Source organism: Trachypithecus francoisi, unplaced genomic scaffold, assembly GCF_009764315.1.
Source record: "Trachypithecus francoisi isolate TF-2019V2 unplaced genomic scaffold, Tfra_2.0 Lachesis_group11, whole genome shotgun sequence".
In the NCBI taxonomy this organism is placed as follows: domain Eukaryota; kingdom Metazoa; phylum Chordata; class Mammalia; order Primates; family Cercopithecidae; genus Trachypithecus; species Trachypithecus francoisi.
In genome coordinates, this window is record NW_022681456.1 from 81,488,685 (window position 1) to 81,513,607 (window position 24,923).

The following is a 24,923-nucleotide window of genomic DNA, read 5'->3' on the forward strand; positions in this document are numbered from 1 at the left end:
AAGCCAGGCAGTGGGTGAGACCTGCCTGTTCTACCCCCTCTGCTTCCCCACCCAACATCAGCCTTCCCCAGTTCTCCCTCTTTCTGCCCCTTCTTCACCCACAAGCTTCAGCTGGCAGGGCTTGCTGGGCTTTCAAGCCACCTTAGCAGGCAGAGTGGTTGGAACAATGGATCAGGCTGACTCAAGAGCTGGGAGAGGGCCCTGGGCCATACAAGCACCCTCCCCACCTGCCAGGTCAGGCCAGCAAGCAGTGCCTCTGGGGCCAAGGGGAACTGGGCTGATGTTGCAGCAGGAAGGAGTGAGGTTAGACCTGAGAGCTTCCTGATGATAAAGGAGGCTGCAGCCGGTCAGCGAGGTCACAGAGCCCGTGTTCTTTCCTGGAGGGCAGCAGATGCACTCCACTCTCCCCTAGATGGGATTATTGGTTGCATCTGAAGCACCCAGCACAGTGTTTGGCACTGAGAAGTGCCCAGTCAATGTTGATGGGTGGATAATAGTATGAATGAGCTTGTCTGAAGTGGGATGTTGAGGTCCCCCTTCCTGTGTCTCCATCCGACTCTCAGGGTTTGTTCCAGGCTGTCCATATTGCAAGATGAAATGAGTCCTGGCCTAGTAGACTCTAGTCCTATCCTTCTTATGTGTCCTTGGTCTGTTTCTCTTCCTCTCTGGGCTTCAGTTTCTTCTGCAGTGAAACAGCGTGTTGGACGAGATGATCTGCAAGATCTCACTGCTCTATCATTCTGCACTGGCAAGTGTTACGCCCCTGTGGGATGTTCCACTGTTGGGTTGCTCTAGGTGTGTGTTACTTTGGTCTTTTTTTTTTTTTTTTTTGAGACAGAGTCTTGCTCTGTCACCCAGGCTGGAGTGCAATGGTGTGATCTTGGCTCACTGCAACCTCCGCCTCCCAAGTTCAAGAGATTCTCCTGCCTCAGCCTCCCAAGTAGCTGGGAATACAGGCATGTGCCACCACACCTGGCTAATTTTTGTATTTTTAGTAGAGACGGGCTTTCGCCATGCTCTCCAGGCTGGTCTCGAACTCCTGACCTTGTGATCCATTCACCTTGGCCTCCCAAAGTGCTGGTATTACAGGTGTGAGTTACTGCGCCCGGCCTACTTTGGTCTCCTTAACTAGAGTCTACGTTTCCCAAGGGCAGGCATGAATCTGACACGGTTCTGTGTTGCCCCAGCACCTGCAGCGCTGGGCCCTCCTGCCTGGCTGTGCCCAGCATGTTGCTGTCTGTGCCCCCGAGCCCAGCTCACTCCACCCTCCCTAGCCCTGACCACCTGTGTCACTGTCATGACCCAGGAAAGTGGTTACCTGGAGGAGGGAGCTGTGCGTTTTCCTTTTGAGGAGTGGGTGGGCTGCAGGGAAGAGCACATTAGTGAGTTTAGGGATTAGATAGTAAGAGAATTTCCTCTCCCTTCCAGGATAGATTGGGAGAGATTCCTCAGTTTCTTGTTTCCCCTTTCCAACTCTGCTTTTCATTACTTCTCTCCTTTGGAAAAGTTTCCCAGACTTCCCCTCTATGTTCTATCCTCAAGTCGTGACACCTAACGCTGCTCCTGTTTCTGGTCTTATTTTCTTGGGTTTGTGTGTGTTTGGGTGTGGGGACGACTTCCTTTGTCAGGGAATTTCTGAAATTGTTTTTGAACAATGATCTCTAATAATAAATTCATTTTATATTACAGTTCTGCACGTGCGCATGCGCGCACACACACACACAGAACAAAATTTCATGTTGCAATATTACCCTTACTACCTGTGATGCACACTCATGTGCTGGTAAAGACTCATGCAATTGATTTCACAATCCATAGTGGGTTGTAGCTTGCAGTTTTGAAAATACGGATCTCCTCTCAGATGGAAATTCCTTGAACCTCACTTCCAACACCCAGGGCACAGCACTCAGATGGCCACGGGAGAGAGGCTGGTGAGATGGTTGAGGGGGAGGGAGCTGGTCCATGTAACCCCCGACTCTGTCTCCTGGTCCGGGAGTTCCTGCTGCAGCTTTCACTGAACATCCCCAGGGTGTAGGAATCCTGGCAACTTTCCCCTGGAAGTTGCCCTTCACCCTCTGGGGTGTTGGGAGGCTGTCCTTAGTAACAGGCCTCATAATATTTTCCAAATCTGGAGCCGTTGCTAGCAGCAGGGCACCCAACTGGTTGAACCTGATTGGGTCAGGGTGGTAATGGCTGGGTACTAAGCCCTGGATGGGCATGTCTGGACTCTCAACTCAAGTTCTTGTCTGAACACTTCCCTCTTCTCCTCTCAGGGGCCCCCAAAGTCGGAAATTCTGCCCAATCCCCTTCCTTTCTCAGGCACCAGCAGTTTGTTCCTGCATGTGTGTTCCTGACTCCCAGCCTGGGACAGTCTCCCTTTCCTCACCCTGGCCCATGGTGTGCTGGGCCTGCTTGAGCAAACTCAGGAGACCTAGTTGTGTGCATCTCTTCCCACCTCTGCATTCAGTGACATCATGGTGGCAGCTTGAAATCAGCCATGGAATATTTACACCATGGAAAATGGCAAACGCTATAGAAGAGACTTATCTTCCCTCCCCGACAGACAGCCCCTTGTGTAACAATAACACACCACTGCCCCATCCCTGAGAAGAGTGCTATGTGTTGCAGCAGAGTGGGAGCTGGTGTCTTCTCCCTTGTGCTTTCCCCATAGCCCCCAGCACCAGGGAAGCTTCTGGTTTCTTTGTTATATAGGAAACATGTAAACATATGTACTACATGAAGGCTGTACAGTGTTCCTGGGAAGACTACTGGGGCAGTGTATGTTTAGAAGATCTGGGTTTTCATTCTAACTTGGCCTCTTTCCATCTTTGAGATCTTGGACAATTGCTTTGTTTCTGTGTCTGTAGAGTGAGCAAGAATAATACCCACATCTCAGATTGTGGTGAAGATAAAAGAAGATGAAGGATCTGCACAGGTCCAGTCCAGTGATTGGCACTCAGATAGTTCCCAATAGTATTTTTATTTATTTATTTTTTTGAGATGGAATCTGACTCTGTTGCCCAGGCTGGAGTGCAGTGGCGTGATCTCTGCTCACTGCAACCTCCACCTCTGGGGTTCGAGTGATTCTCCTGCCTTAGCCTCCTGAATAGCTGGGATTACAGGCATGTGCCACCACACCCAGCTAATTTTGTGTTTTTAGTAGAGATGGTGTTTCACCATGTTGGCCATGCTGATCTTGGATTCCTGGTCTCAAGTGATCTGTCCTCTTTGACCTCCCAAAGTGCTGGGATTACAGGCGTGAACCACTGTGCCCAACCAATAGTATTTTTAAAAGTGTGTTGTAGAACATGATCATGTTAGCCACCATGGGTAAAAGGGCCATTATTATTCCAAAGTTTGGCATCATCCCTCACTCCCACCCTCAACTTAGAGACATATACTTCAGTTCTGGACTCCCAGGCAATGTTTTGCTAATCTTTTCTCTCCAAGGTCTCTGCCTTAGGAATGCCCTTCTTGTGGGTTTCGGGGCCTCTCTTCCTGGGCATGGAGGGGCTGCAGAGGCAGCAGCTTGGCTTACCTGTGGGGTACCCTTTCCCTGTTGCAGTGAACCCATTGCCTGGGTGGGTGCCACTTTCCTTCACTTCCAATTCAGTGACGGGAGCAGGGCTACCTGCTGCAGCCCAGCAGGCAGGAGGGTACCAGGGGCAGAGAATGCCAGAGTGTGCTCTGCCTGGGTATGAGGTAGAGAAGGGGTGCACTCTGTAATCTTCTCCCTTCTTTCTCTCTTGCCCAACAGGCCAAGATTGGTGCTAGAAGTCAGAGAATAGCCACATTCATCTTTGCCCTTCCTGGCTTTGGAGGAACTTAGAGCCCTTCCTCAAGGGTACTGTGTAAGCCACTGAAGAAACACAAGATGGACTCAGGTGGCACAAAGACAAATGTCTTACTTTTTTTTTTTTGAGGTAGAGTTTCGCTCTGCCGCCCAGGCTGGATTGCAATGGCGCGATTTCTGCTCACTGCAACCTCCGTCTCCAGGTTCAAGCAATTCTCCTGCCTCAGCCTCCCGAGGAGCTGGGATTACAGGCATGAGCCACCATGCCTGGCTAGTTTTGTATTTTTAGTAGAGATGGAGTTTCTCCGTGTTGGTCAGACTGGTCTTGAATTCCCGACCTCAGGTGATGCATCCGCCTCGGCCTCCCAAAGTGTTGGGATTACAGGTGTGAGCCACTGCGCCCAGCCAAACGTCATACATTTTAATAGTTATGTTTTATTTGAATATGAATTAGAGCATTAAGAATTAGCACACAGAAGTCAAGATTTCAAGGCTGTTATTGTTTAGGGTCAGGATAAGAAAAAAGTGAACTAATTTAGATTTGATTTAAAGAAAACTTTTTTTTTTTGTTTTTTTTTTTGAGATGAAGTCTTGCTCTGTTGCCCAGGCTGAAGTGCAGTGGTGTGGTCTCGGCTCACTGCACTCTGCCTTCCGGGTTCACGCCATTCTCCTGCCTCAGCCTCCCGAGTACCTGGGACTACAGGCGCCTGCCACCATGCCTGGCTAATTTTTGTATTTTTAGTAGAGATGGGTTTTCACTGTGTTAGGCAGGATGGTCTCGATCTCCTGACCTTGTGATCTACCTGCCTTGGCCTCCCAAAGTGCTGAGATTACAGGCATGAACCACCACGCCCGACCTAAAGAAAACTCTTAAGTATGCCATAATACCTATGGAATGTCAATGCAGCTTGATGGTAAAGGTTGAATGCCAATGACTGATGTTCAGGATAGTCAGGATATTCTGGGTTAGAATTCGACATGCACTTCTCAGCTGCAAAAGCCAAAAACAGAGAGAAGCTTCCATGGTGCCTGGATCAGGGAGGTCACCGGGGTGTCCATGGTGAGGGAGTGGAGGCTGACCAAAGGCAGGGGCAGGACACAGCAGCCTTTTCTGTGCAGTCCCTCTCAAACAACACGACAGTAGCCAAGCCCTATATTGGCCTGTGAAAGCCGGGGGACCTGAATGCATGTGGGTGGGCCAGCCTCCCCTTCGCCCAGGCGGAGCTCCATCCTCACCTCCCAGCCTACACTCTGCTCCCTTTGTGCCTGGAGGCTCTAGACTCCAGGAGATGACTTTTGTTTTTTCTTGGAGAATGCCAAGAATAAGAATGCCTGATGCTTCTGCTTCAAGAAAAAACGCAGCCTTCCACAGTCTCTGAAATGGTGCCTCTATTGCCCTTACTGGTTTTCACGTAGGTTCCCCAGTTTCCCAACCCTTCCTCTCCCTCACCAGACTGCAAGTTCCTCCAATGCAGAAACTTTGATTAATCTTCATTGAACCTGGGCTCCCATGGTGCCTGGCACCTGGTGGTGCTTACTAAATGCTGAGTGAATGATTGTTGAGGGATGAGTTTCAGTTTGGGATCTGCTGTGTGACCTTAGGTACATTACTCTACTTCTCTGGGCTTCAGTTGGCTAAGGTAGCCTTTAACACTGACATTCCTGGGTCTCTGAGAGGAACACAGTGTGGTGGTAAAGTGCAAAGACTCTGAAGCCTACAGCATGTGTCCAAATTCTGGCTCTGCCATTTAACATTATTGTTCTCTTCGTGCCCCTTTCTGTAAGTTTCCCCTTCTGTAAGATGATGATAAAGTACCTACTTCATAGGGTTGTTAGCATTAAATGTTTTAAAGTTGGAGTGTAGGCCGGGCGCGGTGGCTCAAGCCTGTAATCCCAGCACTTTGGGAGGCCGAGACGGGCGGATCACGAGGTCAGGAGATCGAGACCATCCTGGCTAACACAGTGAAACCCCGTCTCTACTAAAAAATACAAAAAAAAAAACTAGCCGGGCGAGGTGGCGGGCGCCTGTAGTCCCAGCTACTCGGGAGGCTGAGGCAGGAGAATGGCGTAAACCCGGAGGCAGAGCTTGCAGTGAGCTGAGATCCGGCCACTGTACTCCAGCCTGGGTGACAGAGCGAGACTCCGTCTCAGAAAAAAAAAAAAAAAAAAAAAAAAAGTTGGAGTGTAAATGTAAACACTAAATGCTTATTATATGTAAGTTCTGAGAATCGGGCTTGTCATAAAGTCCCCATTTGTTGTTTGATCTTTGGATAAAATAGCTCACTGATAATGTTAACTTTAAAAAAATTTTTTATTATTATACTTTAAGTTCTAGGGTACAAGTGCACAATGTGCAGGTATGTTACCTAGGTATACATGTGCCATGATGGTTTGACGCATCATCACCTCATCATTTACATCAGGTATTTCTCCTAACACTATCCCTCCCCCAGCCCCCCGGCCCCCAGCAGGCCCCAGTGTGTGATGTTCCTCTCCCTGTGTCCATGTGTTCTCATTGTTCAACTCCCACTTATGAGTGAGAACATGTGGTGTTTGGTTTTCTGTCCTTGTGATATTTTGCTGAGAATGATGGTTTCCAGCTTCATCCATGTCCCTGTAAATGGATATGAACTCATCCTTTTTCAATGGCTGCATAGTATTCCATGGTGTATATGTGCCACATTTTCTTTATCCAGTCTATTATTGATGGACATTTGGGTTGGTTCCAAGTCTTTGCTATTGTGAATAGTGCCACAATAAACATACGTGTGCATGTGTCTTTATAGTAGCATGATTTGTTGTCCTTTGGGTATATACAGTAATGGGATTGCTGGGTCAAGTGGTATTTCTAGTTCTAGATCCTTGAGGAATCGCCACACTGTCTTCCACATGGTTGAACTAATTTACATTCCCACCAACAGTGTAAAAGTATTCCCATTTCTCCACATCCTCTCCAGCATCTGTTGTTTCCTGACTTTTTAATGATTACCATTCTAGCTGGCATGAGATGGTATCTCATTGTGGTTTTGATTTGCATTTCTCTGATGACCAGTGATGATGAGCATTTTTTCGTATGTCTGTTGGCTGCATAAATGTCTTCTTTTGAGAAGTGTCTGTTCATATCCTTTGCCTACTTTTTGATGGGGTTGTTTGCTTTTTTCCTGTAAATTTGTTTAAGTTCTTTGTAGGTTCTGGATATTAGCCCTTTGTCAGATGGATAGATTGCAAAAATTTTCTTCCAATCTGTAGGTTGCCTGTTCACACTGATGATAGTTTCTTTTGCTGTGCAGAAGCTCTTTAATTTAATTAGATGCCATTTATCTATTTTGGCTTTCTTTGCCATTGCTTTTGGTGTTTCAGTCATGAAGTCTTTGCCCATGCCTATGTCCTGAATGGTATTGCCTATGTTTTCTTCTAGGGTTTTTATGGTTTTAGGTCTTACATTTAAGTCTCTAATCCATCTTGAGTTAATTTTTGTGTAAGGCGTAAGGAAAGAATCCAGTTTCAGCTTTCTGTATATGGCTAGCCAGTTTCCCTAGCACCATTTATTAAATAAGGGAATCCTTTCCACATTGCTTGTTTTTGTCAGGTTTGTCAAAAATCAGATGGTTTTAGATGTATGGTGTTATTTCTGAGGCCTCTGTTCTGTTCCATTGGTCTATGTATCTGTTTTGGTACCAGTACCATGCTGTTTTGGTTACTGTAGCCTTGTAGTATAGTTTGAAGTCAGGTAGCATGATGCCTCCAGCTTTGTTCTTTTTGCTTAGGATTGTCTTGGCTATGCAGGCTCTTTTTTAGTTTCATCTGAAATTTAAAGTAGTTTTTTTTGCCAATTCTGTGAAAAAAGTCAGTGGTAGCTTGATGGGGATAGCATTGAATCTATAAATTACCTTGGGCAGTGTGGCCATTTTCATGATATTGATTCTTCCTATCCATGAGCATGGAATGTTTTTCCATTTGTTTGTGTCCTCTCTTATTTCCTTGAGCAGTGTGGTTTGTAGTTCTCCTTGAAGAGGTCCTTTACATCCCTTGTAAGCTGGATTCCTAGGTATTTTATTCTCTTTATAGCAATTGTGAATGAGAGTTTACTCACGATTTGGCTGTTTATCTGTTATTGGTGTATAGGAATGCTTATGATTTTTGCACATTGATTTTGTATCCTGAGACTTTGCTGAAGGTGTTTATCAGTTTAAGGAGATTCTGGGTTGAGATGATGGGGTTTTCTAAATATACACATGTCATCTGCAAACAGAGACAATTTGACTTCCTCTTTTCCTAATTGAATACCCTTTATTTCTTTCTCTTGCCTGATTGCCCTAGCCAGAACTTCCAATACTACGTTGAATAGGAGTGGTGAGAGAGGGCAACCTTGTCTTGTGCTGGTTTTCAAAGGGAATGCTTCCAGTTTTTGCCCATTCAGTATTGTTATCTTTGTTTTTTTTGACAGGGTCTAGCCTGTTGCCCAGACTGGAGTGGAGTGGCATGATCTTGGCTCACTACAACCACCGCCTCCTGGGCTAAGACATCCTTCCACCACTGTCTCCTTAGTAGCTGGAACCACAGGTGTGCACCACCATGCCTGGCTGATTTTTGTATGTTTTGTAGAGATGGGATTTTGCCATGTTGCCCAGGCTGGTCTTGAACTCCTGAGCTCAAGCGATCCACCCGCCTTGGCCTCCCAAAGTGCTGGGATTACAGGTGTGAGCCACAGCGCCCCGTGACAATGTGATCTTCATAGTTATTGTAGGTCCGACAGAGGCTCTCTGGGTTTCAATGAGACATTTGACAAATTTTCTGATGTTCTTGAAGGCAAGATGGCAAAAGTGGGATCTGGAGAAAAGTACAGCTGGGTAGATTTCCAAACAGAGGGAGGGTTTGTAAGAAGAGCACGCCACGGGCCATTGTCCTTGCTTTTCTTCAAGACCAGGCCGCTGGAGCAATAGGAACTCCCCCACCACACCAACATGCCAACTTGCAACCAGGACAGACCCTCTCAGCTCCTTCCTCCTCTTAGTTTCTGTGCTCATGTGTGTATCTTCCACGAGACTGGACACTACTTCAGGTTGGGGAGGCAGCTTATGCATTGTGTATCTCCTGTATCACTTAGCTGATTGTTCAGCCAATAGTAGATGCTCAATAACACATACTCATGTGCACATAGAGTAATGAAACCACATTTCCCAAATGAATGGGTGGGCAGGTTGCGGGGGATGACTATTGTTTCAAAGAAGAGAATTGAGAATCAGAAGGATCTCCAGAGATTGGCAGGAAATCACCAAGATGAAACTGAATGGGGATTCATTCATTCAACTAGTATGTACGGAGCACCTACTGGCTGCCAGGCACCGTTCCTAAGTGCAGAGAATACAGAGGTGAGCAAAATAGACAAAATCTCTGCCCTCTTGGATCTCACATTCTAGTGCAGGAAAGCTGGCAAACAGAATGAGTGAGTAGAATACACGGTGTATGAGGAAGCGATAGATGCCAAGTAGAAGGAAAGCAGGGAAGGGGAGAAGAGTGGCAAAGGAGGGTTGGTCTTGGGGTTGCAGTTTTGGTTTGGCACAGCCAGAGAAGGCAGAGGAAGGCCGGAAGAAGATGGGGAGCAAGCTAGGAGGGTATCTGGGGAGGAGCATTCCAGGAAGAGGACACAGCGAGTGCCAAAGCCCTGAGGCTGGAGTGTTCTGGAGTGTTGGAGAATAAATTAGGGGATAAACTAGGTTAGCCTTCTTTTGTGCCTTATACTTTTCTCTCCCAATTGTAATTATTCTTAAAGACTTGTTTAATATCTGTTTCCCCAATAGACTCTAAGGTCTCTTAGTTCAGTGGCTGGGGCTTGGTCTCAGGTAAATTTCTGTTTTTTTTTTTTTTTTTTTTTTGAGACAAAGTTTCCCTGTGTTGCCCAGGCTGGAGTGCAGTAGCGTGATCTCGGCTCACTGCAACTGCTGCCTCCTGGGTTCAAGCGATTCTCCTGCTGCAGCCTCCTGAGTAGCTGGGACTACAGGAGCCTGCCATCACACCCAGCTAATTTTTGTATTTTTAGTAGAGACAGTGTTTCACCATGTTGGCCAGGATAGCCTTGAACTCCTGACCTCAGGTGATCTGCCCACCTCGGTCTCCCAAAGTGCTGGGATTACAGACGTGAGCCTCCATGCCCAGCCTGGTTCTCAGGTAAATTTCTAACTCTCAGCACAGGACCTGAAATATGGTAGGTGCTCAATCATATGTAGTTGAATAAATGAATAAATGTGAATAAATGACTTTTGGGTGAAAAGATCGACTGCACAAGCAAGAACCGGCTTGAGAGCAATTAGAGAGAAAGGTTGGAGACTTGTAGCTGTGGCCAACGGTGAACTTAGGGTGGTACAGTGAGAGAAGAGGCCACGGGAAAGCCATAAGAAGCTGTGCTGAGATGTCGGGTGCAGTGGCTCACGCTTGTAAACTCAGCACTTTGGGAGGCTGAGGTGGGCGGTTCGCTTGAACCCAGGAGTTCAACATAGGCAACATGGCAACATGATGAAACCCCATTTCTACTAAAAATGCAAAAATTAACCAGGTGCAGTGGTGTGTGGCTGTAGTCCCAGCTATTCGGAAGGCTGAGGTGGGAGGATAGCTTGAGCCTGGGAAGTTGAGGCTGCAGTGAGCGGAGATTGCGCCACTGCGCTGTAGCCTGGGCTACAGAGCTAGACCCTGTCTTAAACAAAACAAAACAAAACAAAAAAGCTGTGCTGGCAGGGGCTTTCCCATTGACAAGGGCCAAGGTAGGCACAGGCTGCAGAGCATGAGGTGTGGTTGAGAAGGGTTAACCTGGAGCAGGGGAAACTGAGGAAAGATATAACCCATTAGAGCCTTGGCACTGCAGGATTTAGTATTAAGTCCATGATGTGAGCCAATTATGCTTTTGCTGCTGCATGAATTGGGATCTCTGTGCACCTTTGTGTGCAAAACCAAGTCACTTGGCTGCTGAGGGGCCTGGTTCAATCTCCAGACTGTTTTGTCATTCTCCCCATCACTGCATGACCATCTTTCTAAGTAGGGGAATTATTTCTAAGTAGGGGCAGCATCTGTTACAGCAGCAATTGCAAATCTGGGGATTCTGCAATGTCCCTGGGTATAATGGTCGTGGATAAAAATTCATCTGTTTAAACAAATAGTGACTGATGCCTAGTGTATGCCAGACGCTGAGCTGGATAGAGGGGTGGACAGGACATACATCATGGAGCTGTGATTCAGTGTTTAGTGGTGCTGTCTTAGAAAGTTTGAAGGGTGGGCGGGCATGTGGAATGGGGAGGAGATTCATTGTGGGCTGCTCCATGGGGCAGTGGTCTGAGCTGGGTACAGGTGGTGCCTCCAGCCTGAGGAGCTCTGTGGGTTGCCTTGAGCAAGTCCCTAAGATCACAGAGGGATGGGCCAGAGCAGACTTAGAGGTCACCTGGCAACCTCTTATGTTGCCCTAGAGTATGCAGTCTCTATGCCCTGCCCCACACCTATGGGGCCTCAGGGTCCTCGAGTGTAAAACAAAGGCATTGGCTCAGATGACCTTGAAGTGCCCTTTTGGCTCTGTTATCTATAAAATTACAAATATGGGGAAGTTCCATGGAGGTGGATTTGGCCCCATCCCAAATGTGGCCTCTGTCCTCCACCCTGAATCCTGACAGAGAGGGATGGTAGAATTCTGTTCACAGAAATCTTTCTCAAGCACATTTGTGGGTTCTGGAAGGCAGGCCCAGAACCTCGCCCCTGCACAGTGGTCCCCAGGGGGTAGGGCTTGGGGTCCCCTGAGAAATGAGCAGAATTCAATGCATTTCCCAGCCCTCTTCTGGACTCTGGCTGCTCTGCATTGTCTCCTCTCTCCTTGGTGCACCTAATTCTCCTCCTGGGTCTTTTCTCTCCTCGTCTCTTCCTTACCTGGTCCCTTCCTCCTTGAACTCCTTTGTTCTCCTCACTGAAGGCCCTGACTCTTCTTCCTCTTGAGGTCACCTGCCATTCAGTTTCATTAAGGCATGCTGCCGGTTGGGGCCAGGGGAAGGAGGAAGGGGCTTTTAATCCTCTGGAGGGAGGTGAGGCATACTCACTGTTATCTGGCCTTGGGGTGGAGTATCTGTGGGATTGTTCAAATTGCTAAGAGTGACTTCCTCATAGCACATCTCTTGAGTGTTCAGTATTCTGAGCCCTCGTTTGTCCTTGCTTTGAGTTGCATTGTCAAAGGCCCCAGTGTCCTTGCTTACGAATGTGCCAGGCTCTAGGAAAGGGGAGGGGGACCGGGAGATATAGCCCCCTTGCCATGTAAATAAGAAATTTTAGATACTTCCCCAAATCAGAGTGGTCCAACTCTGCCGGCCAGTGGTGGAGGAGCTTAAGTGGAGTCTACTGGATGCCTTCCTTCCAGGAGTCCTGCCACTCAGGAGAGTTTGTTCTGAAGTATCAGATGAACCCTAGAGTTTTCCTCCAACCACCAGACTTTCAAGCCAGAGGCAGAGGTTCCTGTGGGGAACCCCAAATGTCCTGTTTCTGCTCCCAGTCCATCTGGAGTATTTTTCTAAATGCACATTGCTTTTTCTTTTTGAGATGGAGTCTCACTCTGTTGCCCAGGCTGGAGTGCAGAGGCACAATCTTGACTCACTGCTCGACCTCTGCCTCCTGGGTTCAAGCAATTCTCCTGCCTCAGCTTCCTATGTAGCTGAGATTACAGGTGTGTACCACCACACCTGGCCAATTTTTGTATTTTTAGTAGAGATGGGGTTTCGCCATGTTTGACAGGCTGGTCTCAAACTCCTGACCTCCTCAGCCTTCCAAACTGTTGGGATGACAGGCATGAGCCACTGTGCCTGGCCCTAAATGCACATTTCATTTTGGAGGCTGGGTGGCTCTGATTTGTAACCTGAGGAAGCAGAGCCTGATGGCAGGTGGATGGGCCTGGCCCTGAGTGCTTGTGGAAGGAGCAGAGCTACAGGCTGGGTCAGAAACGAACTGTCCCATGAGATCCTGGATGGAGATGCCTGGTTTCAGTGGGTGGTGCCTCATGGATGATTGCTGGGTTGGGCAAGAGGAAGGACTTGGAAACCCTGTTTTTCTGTTTCATTTCCAAATCCTGGAGTGTCTTTTAGCCAACGATGGCAATAACACCTCCTCGCTTTGTGGCGCTGCAAGTGCGTTCCTTCTCCAACTCCTTGAGGCAGATTCTCCCTTGAGAATCCAGGGCACTCTGATGCTTCCTCTGAACCCCTTCTAGCTTTCTTTCCTCTTCAAACTCCCCCCTGCTTCCCTATCTGCTCCAGGAAGCCTTCCCTGAGTGGCCTCAGTGACTTTGCTCTGGCCATCCCTCCCTGTCCCTCAGCACTGACATGCTGGTCTCCTGCCTGCTTCCTCGTCTTTGGGCATGCCTATTTCTCCAACAACCTGGGAGCACCGAGGGCAGGGTCTGGGTTTCCTTCTCCCTTGGCTCTGCACATGCTGGACACTTATTCTCCAGGCACGTCAGAATAAGTCAGCTGGAGCCAAGTGACAGACACAGTCAGGTCAAGAGCATCTTGCTCTCCAAGGCCCAGCCCAGGTACGGGAGTGGATAAAAGTCTCGTGCTGGGGCCCCAGGGCAGAAACTCACACACCTTGACAATCTGTCTGTCCATCTGCAGCTGCGTGACTGTCTGTCTCTGCCATGTCTCTCTCCCCATGCCGGGCCCAGAGGGGCTTCAGCTCTCGCTCAGCCTGTTTTGCTGGCTCAAGGGGCCGCAGCAAGGGAGGCTTCAGCAGCAGGAGCCTTAATTCCTTTGGGGGGTGCCTGGGAGGCTCTCGCGGGAGTACCTGGGGGTCAGGGGGAAGGCTGGGGGTGCAGTTTGGGGAGTGGAGTGCTGGGCCTGGGCTCTCCCTGTGCCCTCCGGGGGGCATCCAAGAAGTGACCATCAACCAGAATCTGCTGACCCCACTGAAGATTGAGATCGACCCCCAGTTCCAGGTGGTGCGGACGCAGGAGACCCAGGAGATCAGGACCCTCAACAACCAGTTTGCTTCCTTCATTGACAAGGTGAGGGTCAACTCAGCCAAGCCACTGTCTCTGTGCTCCCCTTAGAGGAGCTGCTCTTGATGGACTTGGGAATGGGAAGTTTGTCCTCCTACCACTTTTCTAATAACTTCTTCTGTAAGGAAGTCCCTCCTGTGAACTAACTGGACTCTGGCTATGCGGAGGCCCTGTTGTTCCATGACTGGGGCTCAGGGACAGAGAACGGCCAGCCAGCAGGGGGAAAGACCCTGCCCCATTAGTCTGTCCAGTCTTTTGGTGTGTTCAGAGTGTCATGGAAGGTCATGAGGCTCCCCCGGCCAGGTTGGGCAGGGAGACAGCGGAAAGGTGGAGCTGATGGGAGGGTCCCACAGGCTTTACTTTCCAGGGGCTGTGCACAGGGAGTCCCACGGGAGCCTCAGGGATCCTCTGCTTCTGCTGCAGGTGCGGTTCCTGGAACAGCAGAACAAGGTCCTGGAGACCAAGTGGCACCTGCTACAGCAACAAGGGTTGAGTGGCAGCCAGCAGGGCCTGGAGCCTATCTTTGAGGCCTGCCTGGATCAGCTCAGGAAGCAGCTGCAGCAGCTCCAGGGAGAACGAGGGGCTCTGGATGCTGAGTTGAAGGCCTGCCGGGACCAGGAGGAGGAGTATAAGTTCAAGTAGGCACACTGAAATTTCCCCATGCTGTGTGGGCGGGGTCTGGGAGGACTCAGATTGGGTCTGACAGTCAGGAGGTGTCCCACATACTGAGGACCCAGAGGCACATGACTGGCCTCCCCTCTACCCCTCCGCATCCCCATTCCCCAGGCTCTCAGATGCCCACCTGCTACAGGTAAAGGAGGTGTCTCGCAGCCCCCACCCAGGTCTGGAGAACCTTGGAGGAAAGGCGAGGAGACCAGTGTCCTACATGCCCCAGCTACAAGGGCCCGTGTTTCTGGTCAAGGCTAGGAAGGGCTTATTTAAACAATGCCCTAGTGGCTTTTTTTTTTTTTTCTTGAGAAATTCCTGTTCAGCAGGCTGTGGGCTAAAGTGATTCAGATGTTCTCTGGTTCCAAGGAGGGGAGGGAATCGATTTAGTGGGGCCGTCCCCAGACCCGTGACACAATTCACAGATGAGTTGTGGTTCTGGGCTGCACACCTAGGTCACCTGATGGAGTGGAGAGAGCCCTGGACTAATAGGGGGCTTGGGTTGGGGCGACTGTGAGTGAGGGGTAGCTGTGCGGCCTGGGCAAGGCATCTCACCTCTCCCAGACTTGGTTTCCCTTCTGGAAACTTGGGAAATGTCACCTGCCCTTCCGGCCTCCCAGGCCTGTTGGGATGATGGGATGTGAAGTGGAGGAAGGCAGGTTCTGGAAGGAGCCCAGGATTGGAGTCAGGAGACCTGGGTTGGCTCTGCTTTGTCTACCTAGTCATCTGTGGGGTCTTGGTCAAATAGTCTAATCTCTCTGATAAAACCCAAACTGCCTGCCCCAGTGATGGGTGTGAGTAGCAAGTGGGAAAAGGTATTCTAATGTGCCTTATAAACTGAAACAATGTGGCTGTCATCATCAAAAGGACATGGGCTGAAATAGTGGCACAGGTACCTAGCCAGGACGTGGCGGGAAAGGAGAGAAGGGCTGGTTGTTGTCCTGTTTGGGGGCATTCTCAGGCAAGGAGTCCTTTTCAGGGAGGTCATGCTTGGAGGTGGGGGCATGAGCTCTGACCGTGGAGCCTCGAACTGCGTCCTTCTCTACTTATTTGGCAGGTATGAGGAGGAGGCCCACAGGCGCGCCACACTTGAGAATGACTTTGTGGTCCTCAAGAAGGTGAGGGTGGGGGCCAGTGCTCCACTTATGTCCTGAGCACCCACTGTACACGGAGCCTAGTCCTAGGCTGGGAGGGAAAGGGTGAGAGGTCCTGATTTAGGACAGGCTATTGCTCTGCCTGCAGGGGTCCCCTGGGGAAATGGGATATCTGCCTAGACACAGGGACCCCAAGACAAGATCTGACTGAAGGACTGCTTGACGAGCTCTGATGTCACTGCAGGAGAGGGTGGGGAGGGAGAGGAAGAAGCAGAACTGGTTGCGATTAATCAGGGAAGACTTCCTGAAGGCGATGTTGGGTCAATGTTGGGCAAAGGAGAGAGCAGGACAGGGTGGGGCTGGAGGAGGAAGGAGGGGGACTTGGGAGGCATGGTGGATGGGTGTCGAGCAGTGCATGAACAGAATTCCTGAGCCAGAGTAGGGTCCCCAAAGGAGAAGAGGGGGTTGAATGGTTTCTCTCCCGCTGTGTCTAGGATGCGGACGGGGTTTTCCTGAGCAAGATGGAGTTGGAGGGCAAGCTGGAGACTCTGAGAGAATACATCTGCTTCTTGAAGCATCTGAATGAAGAAGTGAGGCTCAACCAAAGGGCAGGCGGGAGCCAAGAGAGGGGACAGGGTGGGCAGGCTCCCCGTGGCCATGGGGAGAGTGGCCAGAGGGGAAGTCTGTTAGGTTGGCTTAGATTCTGGGTCATTCAGTCACTCGACAACCAATTACTAAAAACTTACTATGTGAATTGCTAGGTCCTGGGGATACATCAATGAATAACCAGACAAAAATCACTACAGACAAAAAGATTGCTTCTTTTTTTTTTGAGATGGAGTCTTGCTCAGTCACCCAGGCTGGAGTGCTGTGGTGTGATCTCAGCTCACTGCAATCTCTGCCTCCCGGGTTCAAGCAATTCTCTGCCTCAGTCTCCCGAGTAGGTGGGATTACAGGCGCCTGCCACCACAGCCGGCTAATTTTTGTATTTTTAGTAGAGATGGGGTTTCACCATCTTAGCTAGGCTGGTCTTGAACTCCTGACTTCGTGATCCACCCGCCTTGGCCTCCCAAAGTGCTGGGATTACAGGCATGAGCCACCGCGCCCGGCTAAGTTTGCTTTCTATTGGGAGACAGACAATAAGCAACAGACTTAGTAAATAAGGAAATTATACAGTATGCTAGAAGGTTATAAACATAGTGGAAAAAAGGAAAATGACCACAGGGAAAGGAGGATTGGGAACATGGAGCAGGTGCCAATTTCAAATCATGTGGACAGGGTAGGCCTTATTTAGGAGATAAAATCTGAGCAAAGATTTGGAGGAGGTGAGAAAGGTCACCACGCAGGGGGGTTTCCGGGATTCCAGGCAGTGGCTGCAGCCCACAGTGGGAGTGTGCTGTCTGAGGAAGGCCAGTGTGGCCAGAGTTGTAGGAGCAAGAGACAGAGGAATGTGATAAGAGGTCTGAAGATGGCTGGGCACAGTGGCTCGTGCCTATAATCCCAGCAGCACTTTGGGAGGTTGAGGCACGTGGATCACCTGAGGTCAGGAGTTTGAGACTAGCCTGGCGAAATGCTGTCTCTACAAAAAACACAAAAATTAGCCAGACTTGGTGGCAGATGCTTGTAATCCCAGCTGCTAGGGAGGCTGAGGCAGAAGAATGGCTTGAACCTGGAAGGCGGAGGTTACAGCAGTGAGCTGAGATCATGCCACTGCACTTCAGCCTGGGCAACAGAGTAAGACTCCATCTCAAAAAAAAAAAAAAAAAAAAAAAAAGAAGAAGAAGAAGAAAGAAAGAAAGAAAAAAGAAGAAGAAGAAGAAAAAAATGAAGCCTGGGGAGTGATGGGCTGGGTGATTTCCGGCCTTGCAGGTCATTTTCCATTAATGTCCAAGCTGCAAGAGACCTCAGAGACCACCTCCTATGGCCCTCATTTTTGAATGAGGAGATCAAGTCCCATGGTGAGCAGGGCATACTCAATGCCACCTGGGATGAATGGGGGTCACGGCGTGTAAGCAGAAATTCACCATCTTGCTCAACCATCCTAGGCTTCAAGGGGAGAGGGAGCTGGGGGTGGGTGGACACTCAGTCTGTCTTCCCTGCAGGAGCTGGGCCAGCTCCAGACCCAGGTGAGCGACACGTCTGTGGTACTGTCCATGGACAACAACCGCTACCTGGACTTCAGCAGCATCATCACTGAGGTCCGCGCCCAGTACGAGGAGATCGCCCGGACCAGCAAGGCTGAGGCTGAGGCCCTGTACCAGACCAAGGTGGTGGGACCCAGGGGGCAGCACCATGCTGGAAATGGCTAGGTCTCCATGCCCACAATCTAGGGTGGTCATCCACCTAGATTCCATTGGGGTAGTTCCAGTTACCTCCCTGAAGGTCTGGGGCTGGGTGGGCAGGGCCATTTCCCCTCCAGGAGGGAGGCGATGCAGAGGAACCATGGGAGATAAACTTGGACTTCTGGAAGTACATCCCACTGTGTCCTGGCTGCAGGCGTTTAACAAACACTCCAAATAAGGAAGTGAGAGGTGGCATTCCAAACATGGGGAGATGGTCAAAGATGGCGGTCCTCTCAACTAATGGTGTTCCCTCTGTTCCCCTCTCAGTACCAGGAGCTTCAGATGTCTGCCCAGCTTCATGGGGACAGGATGCAGGAAACGAAAGTCCAGATCTCTCGGCTACACCAAGAGATTCAGAGGCTGCAGAGTCAGATTGAGAACCTCAAGAAGCAGGTAGATTCCCAGAGCCCCCCAAACATCCTCTCATTGCCTTTGTGTCTTCAACTCACTCCCCAGTTCCTAGTTTCTGTCTCTCCATTCGGGTTGCCAGTGGGTTTGTGTCGAGGACCTTGATAACTGGCTGGAGCTTTGGATAATTTGGGGAGAAGAGAACTACAAGCCCCATTTAGGGTGAATTCAGCCTTCCTGCTGTGACTTCTAGCTGCATGTTGGCTTCTGTGGGATAGTGCCACTGCATTGCACTCCCTTGGCGTTGGGGAGGGGGCTGACAGCATTGGAGCCTAAGTCCAGGTGTACATCTTGCTTTCAACCTTTTGGGGAGATGGTTAATTCATCTCTTTTCTCTTTTCTTATCTCTTTCTTTTCTTTTCTTTCTTGTTTCTGTCTTTCCTTCTTTCTTTCCTACAGAGTCTTACTCCGTTGCCCAGGCTGGAGTGCAGTGGCGTGATCTTGGCTCACTGTAACCTCTGCCTCCGGGTTCAAGGGATTCTCCTGCCTCAGCCTCCTGAGTAGCTTGAATTACAGGCACGTGCCACCATGCTTGACTAATTTTTGTATTTTTAGTAGGGATGGGGTTTCACCATGTTGGCCAGGCTGGTCTCAAACTCTTGACCTCAAGTGATCTGCCCACCTCGGCCTCTCAAAGTGGTGGGATTATAGGCGTGAGCCACTGCACCCAGCCTCATCTCTTTTCTTTTTCTTTCTTTTCTGTTTTTTTTTTGAAATGGAGTTTCACTCTTGTTGGCCTGGGCTGGAATGTAATGGCGTGATCTGAGCTCACTGCAACCTCTGCCTCCCAGGTTCCAGCAATTCTCCTGCCTCAGCCTCCTGAGTAGCTGAGATTGCAGGCACCCACCACCATGCCCGGTTAATTTTTGTATTTTCAGTAGAGACAGGGTTTCACCATGTTGACCAAGCTGGTCTCGAACTCCCGACATCAGGTGATCCACCGGCCTCAGCCTCCCAAAGTGCTGGGATTACAGGTGTAAGCCACCGTGCCCAGCCCACATCTCTTTTCTTATCTCTTTTTTTGACTCTTACTTCTCAAGCCTAGCAGGGACTTTAAGGTCAAACACTGAAGGTCCTGGGGCCCTGTGGGGGAAGTTGGGAGCCAGGGCCTCAGAGAGTAAGTGAGGTGGGTGGCAGGGTGGGGCTAAGTTCTCCTTAGGTAGATACATTACAATGGTCAGAAGTAGAGGAAGGGATTGGCAAGGGAAAGGAGGCCATTTCCTGTTCCTCCTGCAGTGAGGAGACCTCACTTCTAGGTGTGAAGTGTTATGAATTGGCAAACTGTAAAGTATTCTTACACTCATATTTCCTAAACCCAAAAGATCAATTTGGGGATCAGTGGAGGATGGAGAGCAGAGACCACAGAGTCAGGCCATTTTCTCAAGCACTACAGCTTGGTTCAAAAGTCACATGCGGTCCCTTGACTCCTAAGCAAAGCCCTCTGGGGAGGGTTCTTGGAGTATCCAGAATCCACACTTCATCCCAAACCATCCTTCTGGCTCTTGTTTGCAATGAGAGGCAAGGCCTGAGAGGAATGTGATGAGTCCTCTTGCTCAATTTGCTGCCACCAACCAATTTGGACCCCTTGCTTTGGAATCCTCTGGGGTGGCTGTTAAGATCCAGATTCCTGGCCTCCTGGCAGAGCTGAGGAGTCAGAATCTCTAAGGATAGGGTCCAGAAACCTGCTTTTTAAATGAGGTTGCCCAGCTGGTTCTGAAGCGTGTGGTCTTCACAGTCTAGTGACAGCATGCAGGAGTGTGTATTGGGTACCTGGGCCTGGGAATCACAGCTCCTCACACAGCAATGTGCCTTTCGTGGGAGAATCCCTCCTGGGGATATAATACTGTCCCCTGCTGCTTTTCCTGCACAAACATGATTAACTGGGCTCCCCTGCGCAGGCCCAAGTGGGTTAGGATCCCAGTTCTGCCACCCATCTTTCTAAGCCTCAGTTTCTTCATCTATAGAGTAGAGATTATGTTTCTATCCACAGAGTGGGGACCTAATAATGACAGATTTTAGATAATTCCTTCTTTCCTGAGTCAGATATGAGGGCAAATCAACTGTAAGGCTGATAAAGACAGGGATCTCATCCTTCCTCTAGCTTTCTATTGTCGGTAAAGGGATTATATTTTCCTTCTTTTTTTTTGAGAAGGAGTCTTGCTCTGTCACCCAGGCTGGGGTGCAGTGGCGCGATCTTGGCTCCCTGCAACCTCCACCTCCCAGGTTTAAGCGATTCTCCTGTCTCAGCCTCCTGAGTAGCTGGGACTACAGGTGTGTGCCACCATGTCTGGCTAATTTTTTTTTTGTTTATTTGTATTTTTAGTAGAGACAGGGTTTCACTGTGTTAGCCAGGAAGGTCTTGATCTCCTGACCTGGTGACCTGTCCACCTCAGCCTCCCAAAGTGCTGGGATTACAGATGTGAGCCACTGCACCCGGCTGAGATTATATTTTTCAAACCCAAAATTGAGGCACACAGTTTGATGTACTCTGACAACAGGACAAAGTATTTGAAATGGGACTGTCTGAAAAAAAAAAAAAGAACCTTGGTGGCCCTCAGGGGGAGCCTTGTAGGTGGTGATCCATGGTACAGGAAGAGCACTAAGCACCCTGGGAGAGGAGCCGAGGGCTGGCGGTGGGAAGAAATAGGGAAAGAGCACTTGGGGAGGTGGCACAGGAGTTGTACTAGTGTCCTAGGGCTGCCATGACAAATCACCACAAATTGGGTGGCTAAAAACAACAGAAATGTAATCTCTCCCAGTCCTGGAGCCTTGAAGTCTGAAATCAAGGTGTTGGCAGGGCTGTGCTTCTTCTGAAGGTGCAGTGGGAGTCCTCCCTGGGTCTTGCTAGCTTCTGCAGGCTCCAGGAGCTCGTTGGCATTTTTCATCTTATTGCTGCATCATTCCCATCTCTGCCTCTCTCTTCTTTTTTTTTTTTTTTTTGAGACAGAGGCTTGCTCTGTTGCCAGGCTGGAGTGCAGTGGCACGATCTTGGCTCACTGCAACCTCCACCTCCTGGGTTCAAGCAATTCTCCTGCCTCAGCCTCCCCAGTAGCTGGGACTGCAGGTGTGTGCCACCACGGTCAGCTATTTTTTTTTTTTTTAAATTTTTGGTAGAGACAGGGTTTCACCGTGTTAGCCAGGGTGGTCTTGAACTCCTGTAGTCTGCCTGCCTTGGCCTCCTAAAGTGCTGGGATTACAGACGTGAGCCACCACGCCCAGCCCTGCCTCTCTCTTCTGATGAGTTCTTCTCTCTGTGTCTGTCTCTGTGTTCTCTCTTCTATTCATAAGGACACCAGTCATTGGATTTAAGGATCACCTTAAATATGGTATGATTTGATCATGAGATCCTTAATTAATTACATCTGTAAAGACCCTACTTCTAATAAGATCACATTCTGGGGTCCTGGGTGGACATGAAAGTTTTGGGGGATTCTCTTCAACCTACTGCAGGAGGTAAGGAAGTGAGGGAAGCAATACCTTCCCTTAGAATAAGAGGAGCCTGTTGCAGGGGTGGTGTTGGTACAGACGGCCATGGATAATTTTGAGCTCATGAGATTATGATCCACCCCAGCCCTCAAGTGATATTCACAGGGGTGCTTTGAGAGGCTATGTTGGACTTACAACCATTTTCTCGCTCATTTCTACCTCGCTTCCAGAACGCCAGCCTGCAGGCCGCCATTGCTGACGCTGAGCAGCGTGGGGAGCTGGCCCTCAAGGATGCTCAGGCCAAGGTGGATGAGCTGGAGTCTGCTCTGAGGACGGCCAAGCAGAACCTGGCCCAGCTGCTGTGCAAGTACCAGGAGCTGATGAGCACGAAGCTTTCCCTGGATGTGGAGATTGCCACCTACCGCAGGCTGCTGGAGGGCGAGGAGTGCAGGTGAGGGAGGCTTGGAGGGACCTGGGAATATGAGGTGGGGGAGGAGGATGGGATGCCAACACAGTGAGCTGCTTGCTAAAGAGGATTCCGAGAGATTTCCTGACATTGTGAGTCGCTAAGGGCAACCGACGCTGCAGAGAGATATTTTAAGTTGGGGACTGTGGATTTTATCTGCTGAGAGGGTGGGTGACCTGCTCTGAGGGGCTTAAAAACTCGTGGGGATGCATTCTTTGCAGTATTTCTTAGCGTATCCCTCTCTTGTCCTTTTTCCCCTAGGATGTCTGGGGAGTGCCCCAGCCAGGTCACTATCTGTGAGTATCAGGGCACTTTGGGGATGGGATCTCCACGGGGAGCCGAGGACCCTGCTCTGACCCGGTGCATTTCTTGGCAGCCTCGGTGGGAGGCAGCACTGTCGTGTCTGGAGGAGTTGGTGGAAGCTTGGGGAGCACTTGTGGACTTGGTGGCGGGAAAGGCAGCTCTGGGTCATGCTGCACCAGCATCGTGACTGGAGGCTCCAACATTATCCTGAGCTCTGAGAAGGACCCTGTTTTGGGTTCCTGCTCTGTGTCTGGCTCCAGCTCTGGCTCCAGCTGCCACACCATCCTGAAGAAGACAGTTGAGTCAAGTCTGAAGACATCCATCACCTACTGAGTGAGCCAGCAGCCACCTCTTCCTGAACACATTTGGCCTGCTCCCCCCATCAGCTGGCTCTGCACGGCCAATTCTGTGTCCACTGCCCACAGCCCAAGCCAGCTCACAGCAGATGTTGCAAAAATCAATAAAGTCTCTCCTCCTGCTGTTCTGAATGCTCTAAGTGCTTGCACACCTCACCCAGCAAAACAAAAGCTGTGTGGCTCCCGAGCCTCCCCTCCTTGGAAGGCAATCTGTGGCATATGTGTGTCCACACGGGTCCTATTGGTATCTCATTCCACCTACCAGCCGCTCTATCAAGGGATCCTTCAAGCCCTCCAGTGTGTTCCTCGGGGTGCCCTCCATCTCGCATACTTCCACTGATGTTTTAGCTGTGCTTGTAGCTCACTTCCTCATCAATTGCCTGTTTTAAGAGGTTCTAGTTCTGACTGGGGGCAGCCCCCTTCCTTCTTCCTGACTGTGCACCAAATTTTTCTCCTCCTAGGAATATTTTCTAATTCTCATGTTTAACCTGCTGGGCCCTTCCTGTCCTTGGCAGTCTGGCTGCACCTGTTGCTGTCCCGGGCTCTGTGTCTGTCTGGTTCTGGTCAGGGACTCAGCTTCTCAATTAGCCTGGCACTCCTGCACCTAGGATGAGGATGTGCTCAGCTTGTGCCTAGGGGCTCTGATGGAGACTGGGGGCTCAAACTCTGCCCCTACCCCCCTTATCTGTTAGCTCTCATCTTATCTTTGGGCAAGTCTGAACATGAGGCTGGAAACTTCTCCTCCTTCCTCTCCTTCAGGAAACTCTGCAGGAAGCCAGGAGTGTGGGAGTCGGGTGGGGTGCCAGGAGGGTCTGGAAGGATCACCTTTTCTACCCACCCCCAGCGGCCTCATGGGTGCTTGCAGTTGCTCTTTCCCCATTCTTGCTTTCCAGACCCAGGTGGGGGACCTTGCTCAACCTCACACTCCACTGTCTGGGCTGCAGGAGTTCACATTACACCTGTCCTTGCTTTAGAGGGAGGGCAGGCCTTTCCTCAGATCCATGAATCTCTCCATCCAAATTAGGCAAGAAGGCTTTTCAGCTTTGTGTGAAGGAGACAGGAACCGGTGAGGATGTGGCTAGAACTTCTAGGCTTGAATCCCAGCTCTGCCATTTCCTAGTGGTGCGACCTTGATCAAGCGGCTTGACCTCTTCAGTTACCTCATCTGTAAAAAGAGAATAATAATAATATGTACCTCACAGGGCTGTGTGGCGACTGTGCCACTAGGATCCCAGAAGGAAATGAAATTCATCCAAGGTAGTTCAATTAAATTGACTTTTTAAAAAAGTATAATTTCTGTTTCCCCCTCACCTCCCAGAGGATAGTCTTTCTTTAGTGCTGAGGGATTCAGCCCTTTACATGGGCTTTGGCGGAGGTTGCGGGCAGCACCTGCCGTTCTGAATTGGGATATGGGTGTTGGGTCCTTCTGGGCTTCACAAGGCTGCTTCCTGCCTGGCCTGCTGTGAGTGGCTCCCTCACACGGTAATGCAGTTTCGTATTCAGCCTGGGAAGCACCCAGACATCCAAGACACTCGCTTTGGAAATGTCCCTGACGGTGGTGGCCTCTACCACGTTTTCAGATGAAGACTTTCTTAATGGCCTTGCCCTCGGGCACGTTTCAGGTAGAGTTTGTGCAGTGAATAGGCTGCACGTGGCCGTGGGCGTGATTGTTGTTCCTTCTTTTCTTTGTCGTCTTGGAAGTGAGGGCCTGAGAGGGCTAAACTGACTTTAACGAAAGGATTACTTGCAGTGGTGTAGGTAGGGCTGAGGGAACAGGGATGGAGAGGCCAGGGACCAGCAATGGCAGGAAGCTGTTACCACCCCTAGAGCGAGGTCCACCCTCTCAGTGTGTCCAAGACTGAGAGGACTTGCAGAGCTAAAGCTGGGCAGTCCTGAGAAAATCAGGATGGGCTGGTCGCCTTATGTAGAGCTGAAGGTCAAGAGAAGCAGTGAGGCAGCAGAAGCTGTAATCTTGGGGAGACGCAGCCGTGACCCCAGACAGTGGTCTGAAGGGGTTGGAAGTAGGGAGGGAGCTGGGAAGAAACACCTGACCT

At 50.0% G+C, this 24,923-nt stretch overlaps 1 protein-coding gene across 2 annotated transcripts; it reads left to right on the forward strand.

Annotated features, from left to right (window-relative positions):
• Positions 1-1,836: 1,836 nt before the first annotated feature.
• On the forward strand, positions 1,837-23,001 carry KRT78 (keratin 78). 2 transcript variants are annotated; one of them, XM_033221974.1, is made up of 10 exons: positions 1,837-1,931; positions 13,740-13,814; positions 14,232-14,446; positions 15,532-15,592; positions 16,063-16,158; positions 17,671-17,835; positions 18,178-18,303; positions 21,975-22,195; positions 22,472-22,506; positions 22,587-22,846. In XM_033221974.1, the coding sequence occupies exons 1-10, from the start codon at positions 1,911-1,913 to the stop codon at positions 22,844-22,846; spliced, it is 1,275 nt and encodes a 424-aa protein (XP_033077865.1). In that variant the 5' UTR covers positions 1,837-1,910. The 2 variants fall into 2 exon arrangements, with proteins under 2 accessions (XP_033077865.1, XP_033077864.1); XM_033221973.1 differs by lacking the exon at positions 1,837-1,931 and having other exon boundaries at positions 12,541-13,814; positions 22,587-23,001.
• The last annotated feature ends 1,922 nt before the right edge of the window (positions 23,002-24,923 follow it).

Bases quoted from the DNA above. Each gene is read 5' to 3' on its own strand.
- KRT78 (XM_033221973.1), top strand. From the start codon at position 13,449: ATGTCTCTCTCCCCATGCCGGGCCCAGAGGGGCTTCAGCTCTCGCTCA. The intron at 16,159-17,670 runs GTGAGGCTCAAC...TCTTCCCTGCAG, and splicing joins TGAAGCATCTGAATGAAGAA to GAGCTGGGCCAGCTCCAGAC. The intron at 18,304-21,974 runs GTAGATTCCCAG...CCTCGCTTCCAG, and splicing joins TTGAGAACCTCAAGAAGCAG to AACGCCAGCCTGCAGGCCGC.